Below are 9,884 nucleotides of genomic sequence, written 5' to 3'. Positions count from 1 at the left end.
GTGTTTTATTTATGTAGTGAGAGTGGCAAAAATAATACGGAAAAGCAGTGAACAATTCTGCGGAATGACAACGCAATTTTAAAAGTTTCAAGGGAGAGAGTGAGTGCCTCAGTTAATTGGCTTTGTGATATTTGAAAGGAATGTTATAAATGTAGAATATTGGTGTTTGGATAACAAATTAAATTTTTGAAAAAATTGCTAAGGAAAAATATGATTGGGAAATAAAGGGTTTTATATTAGTTGGGTAATTTTTTGAGAGATAGTTACAAGAATTTATTTAAATAGAATGTTTACCATATTGTATATTATTTATCTAATCCACATTCCCCATCACATCACCTCTCAGAAATCTACTCCCCTCAACCCAGCCTAGAAATCTCAATCACTTCACTTTTCTTTCAGTGATAGTAAACACACACATTGTCAGAGAGACAGTTCTAGCTGTTGTTCAGTGTATTCAGCACCAGACATCCAATCGGAAAACGGGGGCTTAAATAGTAAAATAGTCAAATTTGGAAATGATCAAGTACCTGAAGCTAATGGCCGCCGTCTCTGGGTTGATGTTCCTGGGCTATTGCGTGTATTTCGACAAGAAGCGTCGCAGCGATCCGGACTTCAAGCGGAAGCTGCACGAGCGCCGCAATCGTCGCCAGGCTACCAAAGCCATACCTCGGGACCTCAATGATAAGGATATGGAAATGTACTTTCTCGATCAGATGCAGCGCGGCCAGGTCTTGATCATGAACGGCGATATCGAAGGTGGAGTGGATCATCTGATCAACGCTATCTTTGTGTGCAACCAACCGGCCAAGCTGCTCCAAGTGCTCCAGACCACGCTGCCAACGGAGATCTTCACCATGATGCTGATCAAAATGCATGCCTATGAGAGCGGCCAGAAGCGTCCAGATTTTCCACCCGTTGTCGCCAGCGAGGTGAGCATCAATGCCGTCGAATGAGTAGAGCCCGGATCCAGCTCCATTGGATTCATTCCAAATTAAAGGTCCTTTTAGTTTTCTCAAACGGAAAATAGTATTTTGTTCATTCGATTCACTTGCAAATACAGTCAATATTTAACAACCATGCAGAAAGTACTATTGATGAGTTTGATTTAAAAATTATATAAAGAACTCTGCAGGATACCTTGCTCAATAAGACTGTTGTTATTCCCGACTTCCTCTTGCTTTTGCTTATCTCTTTTTCGTGTTTGCTTGTTGCCATGGCCAACTGGAGTGGCAACAAATTTTCTATGAACTTTGCAAGCATCTGGCTTAGTTGGCAAATTAACGACTTCACTTATAATGTCGAGCGTAAAATTTTCCACTGCGATGTTATTTGCAGCATTTCAGGCATTGAATTCGTGGAATTGGAAATGGCTTTGTTGAGCTTAGCTGCAGTCAAGGTTTTTTGGGAATCAAAGCACCGGGAAAAGGGCAACCTTTTGTGTAATTAGAATTATAAGACCTTTAACCTTGAGAAATCTAACCAGCTTTTCAGTCTAGCTTCAATCAATCAGTGGTCTGGACAATTAAAAGCCTATTCAGCATTCCGTAAGCTCCAAATTATCATGACAATCGAGTTGTGGCAACTGGGATCTGCAACTGTTCCGTCGATTGTTCGCAAACAAAATGTCTGTCGGCCTATTTCCGGCATTATGCGAATGCCTGTGTAACCAAGGGGGGGATTTGCGGTTTGCTAGCATAACACACACACACACACACTACACTGAGCTGACCTCCCTTCACGGGCATTTATCATCCGGATGCGTTTGATTGATGGTCGTGGTGCCGCCGATTGGCCAACTGGCCATGAAATCCAAATCGTCCTCTCTCACACCGCATAAAGCTGTCGTGTTGGCCATTAGGGACATCTTGGCTGGAGCATTAACCCCTAGAGGAACGTTATAGGTCGAAAGTTGGACAAAGAACGCTCATTCATCTGAAGAGTAACCCTTTGCCAAAGTGTTTTATTGTGTGCCAAAGTGTTAACTGGACACTTGTTCAGGCAACTTGGCTGTCAATTAGTAAAAAAAGAGGTTAACTAATTTGAGGTTAATTTAATTTGAAATCCACGTTAGCACGTTTTTAATTCAATATAATGCGATTTCTTTAGCCTTAATTACATTTTAAACAGACATTAAGAGACATCAAACAGTTCAATACTAAGCAAAGCATTTAAATTTAAGCTTTGGCAAACCCTTTTCTAAACGTTTTATGGCGGTCTTAACTCTTAACTTAACGAGAAAAACAATCAGTTAACGCCTTTTTGCTGGAAATTAATGAGTGGAAAGTTCAACTGATTCTTCTGGTTCCCCTCCCTGTGATTCAGCGAATGTAATTACATAATGACCTTTTGCGGCATTCTCCTTTGCTTTCTCCGCTCATTGTTCAGTGCCCTAGTAATTACCAGATAAAATAGACAGACAAACGGACAAACGGAGGGACAGGCGATTGGATAGAACATCCGAGCGAAGCTCCTGGAGCGGCAGCTAATTTAATGAAATATCCTGGCAGAATCCTGAGCATGATTGTCTGCACTAATAGCGATGCTGTGCTCAATTATTCCGTCTCATTTGGAATATTGGGAAATTAATAGGAGGTATTTGACCTTCGAAAAGCAAGGCGCCACTCAAAAAATTCCGCTTAAGCAAAACAATATTAACTTTAACTTGAGTAAATACTTTTATTGAGATGTTAGATGGAATTACTCTAGCATCATATACAGAAATAATTAATAAATTTAGTTAGCTTTCTGTGTTAAGGACATTGTACATATTAATATCTTTCTTATATTTACTTATTTATGCGCCCTTTTATTGACAGCTGTTTTGGTTTCAGAATTCGATGTGTGTTGGCCATTAACATAAAGATATTAATTAGGGCTACGACATGGCCAAACAAGGAAAACACTGAAAGAAACCGAATCTTTAAAAAGAAAAGTAAAATATTTATATATAAAAACAACTTTTGTGGTGTTCTTTAATATCTAAAAATATTTTTAAATTGTAACTTTTATTATTTTTATCCACTTTACTCATCTAACTAGGAAGCCTTTATTTTCACAAGCATTGAAAATTACTATTTTTCAAGAAAAGAAAATATTAACTTAAGAAAATTTTAATAATATTTCAAGCTTGTTTTCTATCCCTTAAAATATTATCCAAATTTTCGTCTCTATAGTAAACCCCGAATTTGAGCACGAATTTTGTCTCTCTTGGTTACTCGGAAAAAGTAGTTAAGCCTCAACTAGAAATCTTGAATGTGATATGGGACATCCCCAAGAAACTGAGTAGTGTCTGGGATATGGGTGCCACATCAAACAGGACTAATTGGTCGGCGCAGCCACAGCAGCACAAGAGCTGTGGGCACGGGAGATTAATGCCGGGGAAGTGTCATTATCGCTGATGCCTAATGAATTCGTGGCTGGCAAATTGAATTAAACATACGACTTGGGGGAAATCTCACGCCCCGCCCAAAATGGTAGATATTTCAGACATTTTTTTGGTTTACACAGCCACTCGAAGCGAAATATATTTGACAAATATCACGCATACGCCCCATGAAACCAGCAATCTCAGCAATCCAATGAAAAATCTAGCTTTAGCATAGTTTATGTTTGTGGGGAAAGTGTAGCTTGTATTTGTGTGTTGCCCTTTTCCGGATGTGCCACACCTTATGGTGGACTAGGCAGAATTTTTTAATAAACAGCATCAGGCCAGACAGAAAATGGCAGGGGCGAAACTTACCATAACGACGTTTTTTTCCTGCTAGCTTCACCCTCAGCAGAAACCATTTGACAACGCACGTAAGTTACACAGACCAACATTCGCACACACTCACAGAAATGCCCATAAGCAAACAAACTTGCTCACACGCACGGAGACTCTCATTTCCTTTCACCGGAAGTGGTTTGTGTGCGCGAATGTGCGAGCGGGCGAGCGGTTGAGCATGTGTGCGTCAAGTTTTATATCATCTCTCTGCAGTTTTTTCGCACGTTCCACAATTTTTACCCTCAGCTATTTTGAATTTCATTTTTATAACCGATGAGAAGGGTATAAAGGGTATACTGTATTCGAGGAAATCATAGTAAACATTATTTAGTTCAAGGTGATATTTATTTACATAACCATTATAAACTGTGTAATTAGGATTAAAGAAGTTTTTTCGATATAAAATACATTGAATAACTAATTATCTATAGTTTATCTATCGAGGATATAGAATTTTTATTTGTTTTGAAAGGTGTATCTTTTGCGCTTATGGCATCTTTTCCCTTTAATCCCCTATCCCTATTCCTAAAGCACTGGGTAACTCAAAGTCTTTAGCCTTGTCCAAATCATTCTTTCTGGTTTGTTATGTTTACTTTTCGAGAGACAACAATATATGGTGTGTATGTACGTTCCCACTGGATGATGTTCAGGTTCACTTCCCCGCATGAATTACGTATACGACATGTGTGCCGAGTATGCCGTGAGATCGGCATGAAGAAGAGCCCAACTCTAGCTAGTCGACGTTGTTGTTTGCCACAGGGTTTTTTGGGCAAACAATCGAAACATGAGATTCTCGGCAATCAAGTGGGGATTTTCCAACACGTTTTGGCCCGCTGCACGGCAGGTATGTGTGCCCATATTGCTAGTTCCATAGCTTTCACTTTACGAAAGAGATTATTGTAAGTTTCTCAGCTGGAAGTTACTTACCATACATATATCCAAATCGTGTTTGATGCAAGGAATTTTCGATAAAGCAGCGCGCAATAAGATATGTTCAATTGCATCCTGTTGACTGGAATTTCATAAATCCAAAAACGATTGTATGAATTCAGAGGAGACTACACAAGGAAAATTATTTATATTTCTTTCACTTTACCTTATCCTTTCGCGTAAATAAAACTTTTTTGAGCTATTACAAGTTAAGTGAAATGCCTTCCTATCGAAACTTAATATATTATTTAAAGGTTTCTGCTTTATTTATGTTTCCATCTTGGGCTAAGGCTTTTAAAAGTTTAAAGACTTGAACAATTTATAGGCTTTCCAAGCTTGCACAAGTGAAATAACACGTTGCTTTATGGCCTTCACCATAACCTGGCCGACAAACTGCATATGGATGGCCTCGTGGAGGCAAAACTCCACTCGATTGTTAAGTGGAATTAGAGGGAGGTCTCTATTTTATTGCAGCAATTTGCCCAAAGCCAAAGCCGACATAAGGAGTACGAACGATGGTATGTATATATATTTAAGTCCTGCTGCGGCAGATATCCCTACACACATATATGTATATTGTTTGGTGTAAAGTCTGGCAAGTTTCCGAAAAAGGAAATGTGCTAGCTGGCTTTTCCTTCTTCATTTTATAAGTTTTCTAAGTATGTTTATGGAGTGTGCGTGTTGTGTATGGCTGCAACACCAGCCTTGTGGCCAGATGGGAATCCGCTTGGTCCTAGTTCCACTTTAGTCCTGCTGCCATTGCATTCTGTTTGCACAGCCGACGAGGAATAACCACTTGCCATGAAAGTCCTTTCCTTCCACACAGCTCTTCCCCAGTCGAGAGCCATGCTGGGAATGTCGTCAAAGGATTTGCGTCACAGAATTCCGAGAGTCAGCTGCATGCAGTCCTTACAAACTCATACCCTTTTGGCGGCGGCAGCTGGGAAAGCAATTTGTAGTAGTTTGGCTGCACACTTCGATTCTGGCGAGTCGAAAACTAATTCAGCTGCCGAAAGGCGGAGTCCACCGAACATACAACGGCCTAATTGCAGCCGGCCAATCTAAATGTGTCCTCGGATCCGCTGCCACTTCCACTTCCAGTTACACTTCCGCTTTTCTAGTTTGTTTTCGACGCGCCGGAAATACTGGCAACTAACGGTGCACCTGAGGCCGAGCCTCACACATAACGACACTGGGAGTGCCACTAAGATTAATGGGGGTCATCCCTTAACACCCGAAATGCACTGTTAAAAAATATTCATAATATTAGTATTTTAACTTAAATTGTTAACTCAATTCTTATTATTTTAATTGTGTTTCTTTGTTACATTTTTTAAATAATAATAATGACTCTCATAATTATTCTTTAGTATTTTCCAAATATTGGAGTTAGAGGATTATAATCTAAAGCTAATACCTTTAATATACTCTTTGATATTAATATGAAAATAACGAATTTTTACATGTGTATTCCCGCCACTTAAGGACATTATTCTAACGCCTGCCTTTGACAATGTGGCAGAGGGCCTTCGTCATGGGGTACTGAAAAATGTCGCCCCATGTTTGCGGTGACTAACAGCAACCTCGGAGAGTCAGGCCACCCCATAGGGACTGGCAAAAAGGACATTTAACCCGCAGCACTTACTCAAACTAAGCCAGCGGGTGGCATTCGGCCAACTTTTGCTTAAACTTTGAGGTTGACACTACAAAGGTAATCGCGTTTAAAAAAAAGTTTGTCGTACTTTTATTTATTTTATTTACAGCAGAACTAGGAATTTAAGTTATTCAGTTGTTTTATGTATTGTTAAATAAATTTAAACAAAGTAAAAAATATATATTTTAGGTGTTAAGCAGACTTCTTTGGCATTTGTTTATGATATACTATTATTACTATAATTATGTTCAAACAGGCAATATTATTTATATATTTTAAATATTTTAAACTTCTTTTCGGCGAAAAAAGTCTCGCAGCCAAGAGTCAATATAAATGTTGACTTTAAAATGAAATCACAGCCCGAATCCTGCCTTATCATCATTCACGGCCACACAGAGTCTGGCGCTGTGTGAGAAGTTTAATCAAAATAATAAACCCAGTTTGTTTTCTAATTTGCCATGCAAAAGTTCCAAGGACGCAGGATGGCAGGGCTTGGGCTCTGTTTTGTCTAAGTCCATTATCTTGTCCTCGGAACGCCGCCTTCCCCAATCTGGAAACTCAAAACCAAGAAGGCAGGCCACAAAACTCAGGACGCAAAGGACATAGACACCTACATACATACCTCGGCGTATGTCTAAACAATATAAGTCGCCTACTGTTACAGTTCATTTGAATGGAACGAATTTCATAGGAAATGAAGGCAGCGGCGCGGCATATTACATTTCCCGTAAGGAGCAGGAGCTGGGCTTGGGGAAGTTGAAAAATTTTAAATGCTAATGAATAAGCAGCTGGGAATGATTCCGCAAATTTATTCATAATAAACAAGATAACAATAACAATAATGACACATGATAAGCCCAGTCAAATGTTATCTCCCGACTGTCCCTTAATTCGAATCGCGATCCATAAATATTTATGAGTCTGTGTGTGGAAAACTTTGATTTTTCCAGGCGCCAGCAAGTCGTGGCCCCATTAAAACGTATTAAAATATATATTAGTATGTTTTACGACTGGACCAAATATGTTTTATATTGGCGAGAGACTTTTAAATAGCCATATTTTCGGAGCTTTTACAATGTATTTTACAGCAACCATGGTTGGTCACAGGGATTAGGACAGGTAAGCGTTTTAAAACATTCAACAGGAAGCTGTAAGGGGACTTAATTTGCCACCCCATTCATTTGCATATGTGACACATTTAGTAATTAATCCAATGTACTTTGAAAGGGCTTAGCTAATTTTAGCAAATATTTAACGAGGCTTTATATAAAAGTGAAACGTTTGATGAAAGGGAAATTTTCTATAAGGTATTTTTAGCGATGTATATTCAAATGTTTATCTAATTTGCAGAAAAAGATCACCTTTGATTTTATGCAACTAAATATAGTTCCCAGTTTGAGCAACTAAAACTGTTTAATATATTTCTGTTTTAAATACTCAATTTAATATAAATCATTACTTTTCAATCTTGTGTTGAATTTGTGTAGTAGCATTTATGAGCAAACCACAAATGTGCTAAGCTATTTATCTACAAACTACAAGCATGTTTTGAGGCATTCTCTCCCTCCCTTGGGAAATCGGCTTAAGGCTTTCATATAAGCAGATGCCGGGCAAGTGACCAACACACTCGGGTCAGGTCACTCGGTCACGTTCAATGTCCATTCCGGAGTGGGGTCAACGTGAGCCATAAAACCGAAGACAATGAAAGCCTCTTGTGCGCATAACCATATCATATCCTGGCAGGACTTTAAACCGTTTTAATTAAGCGCATTCCCACAGACATTGCACCAGTTTTTGCACAGCCCCTGCAGATGGCATTCATATTTATTATTTACATACACGCCTGGCGGACCTTGAAAAACTGTGCGAATATTGTTTTAATATTGCACATGCCATGTGGCCGAAGAACGAGAAAATAAAGTCAAAGTGCGGCCGTTTGCAAATTAAAACGCAGCCAATGTGTGTTGAATTCTTAAAGTGGCAACCAACTGGGGGTAGAGAAGGGCGAACAGGACCAACTGATGGTTCACGTGGCGTATACGTCATGTTGCCTGCCAAATAAATCTGCGCCCACAAAATGCCCGACGAGACGGACTTGCGGTTGATTTTATTTCGCTTTTTCTTTTTTTTATTATTCTGGCACAAATTTATGAGCCGCGTATAATGTTGATTTAATATTTATAACAACAATTGCCATTTGGGCGGAGAGCGAGCCGTCAAGTTTTTAATGCTTCTTGATCCAAATATATACACATATTTGGCAAATTAAGTTTACTTATTTAGTGAATTCCTCCATCTGCCAGTTTAATGCCTTTCTTTTGGATTTCCTGCGTCTGAAACTGAAATTTTTATTCCCGGCTTAGGCGCTTTTATGGCCCATGTTGATCATAAAGTTGCTAAAATAATTGAAATGACACGGCTTAAGTGAGTGCGGAAGTTTCGTTCGTTTGTTATTTCGCTGTCATTGTGTGCTGGACAAATTTGCGGTTGTTTATGATCTCGGCTAATAGCTATCACAACGCGCTTTGGACCAACTTTGGCAAACTTTTTAAATCTCGCCGAGTTCTCGTACTTACTTATATTGCGAGCATAGGGGAATGTGCCAGTTGCGATAAGCGGAGAGTGGCTGGTGGTAAACCTGCTTGTCGCTGGCCAACAATTTTAAGAAAATGTTAGACAATATGCTTTCTATGAGATTGCACAACGATATAATGGTTATTCCTTACTTATTTGTTTGTTAAATATCAATTTCACCAGATTCTCCATCAATACAAAGCAATTCATTATCTTTTTATATAATTTATAGAACGTTAGAGCATGTAAAAAATTCATAAGTTTCCAGAACAAAATTTAAACAGCATCTCTACAGCTCCTATCTTTATTACCACATCTCTCCTGTTGATTCTCCTGAATTTTCATTAAGATAAATAACTTGGCATAACTCATTTCAAATTGGCCATAACTTTATTGCTTGACAGTTTTGCGGCCACCTTTTTCCCACAACCGACTTTCCCAGAACTAAAGTCCCTGGGCGTACTAAATATTTGATCTGATTTTGGCTCCAAATCCCCCACCATTGAATAACTTTTCTGGGGCATTGGTACTTTGCCTGACTGACTGGCTGGCTGCCGAAAGCCATGACGTGAAAAATAATTTAAACAAAATCGAAATCCGAAATGCAATATTCAGCATTCCTGCAAGCATATTCTAGTTGATTGATGATTTCTCAAAAACACACACAGAGCTTTGCATATTTTTCCTCTATGAATGCGGTGAGTTGGAATATTTGCAAAACCAGCGAAGGACAAATTGCCGCAGTCAGGACATCGTGTTTTACATTTTACAATTTATTTAAATAAGAACCGCTTTCTCTCGGGGGGCCCCGGCGACAACGTGTTTTACAGCATTTTCTGGGAGAGAGCACTGGGACTTTCGCAACTTTTGCGTAACTTTGTCGTTAATGTTCGGTTGCCAGCGGAGGGGAGTATTTATGTGGCGTCTTTCCCATTAACGATGCTCTTTCCCGGTCCCTCC

General features: G+C 39.2%; 1 protein-coding gene across 1 annotated transcript; it reads left to right on the top strand.

Moving 5' to 3' along the window:
- The first annotated feature begins 387 nt into the window (after window positions 1–387).
- tomboy20 lies at window positions 388–1,091 on the top strand. The gene has a single exon (XM_017164917.3). It carries the CDS (start codon window positions 519–521, stop codon window positions 954–956), a length of 438 nt encoding a protein of 145 aa, XP_017020406.1. The 5' UTR covers window positions 388–518; the 3' UTR covers window positions 957–1,091.
- Window positions 1,092–9,884: the final 8,793 nt, after the last annotated feature.

This window comes from Drosophila kikkawai, chromosome 3R (assembly GCF_030179895.1).
Source record: "Drosophila kikkawai strain 14028-0561.14 chromosome 3R, DkikHiC1v2, whole genome shotgun sequence".
In the NCBI taxonomy this organism is placed as follows: domain Eukaryota; kingdom Metazoa; phylum Arthropoda; class Insecta; order Diptera; family Drosophilidae; genus Drosophila; species Drosophila kikkawai.
This window is presented reverse-complemented; position numbering and strand designations above follow the sequence as displayed.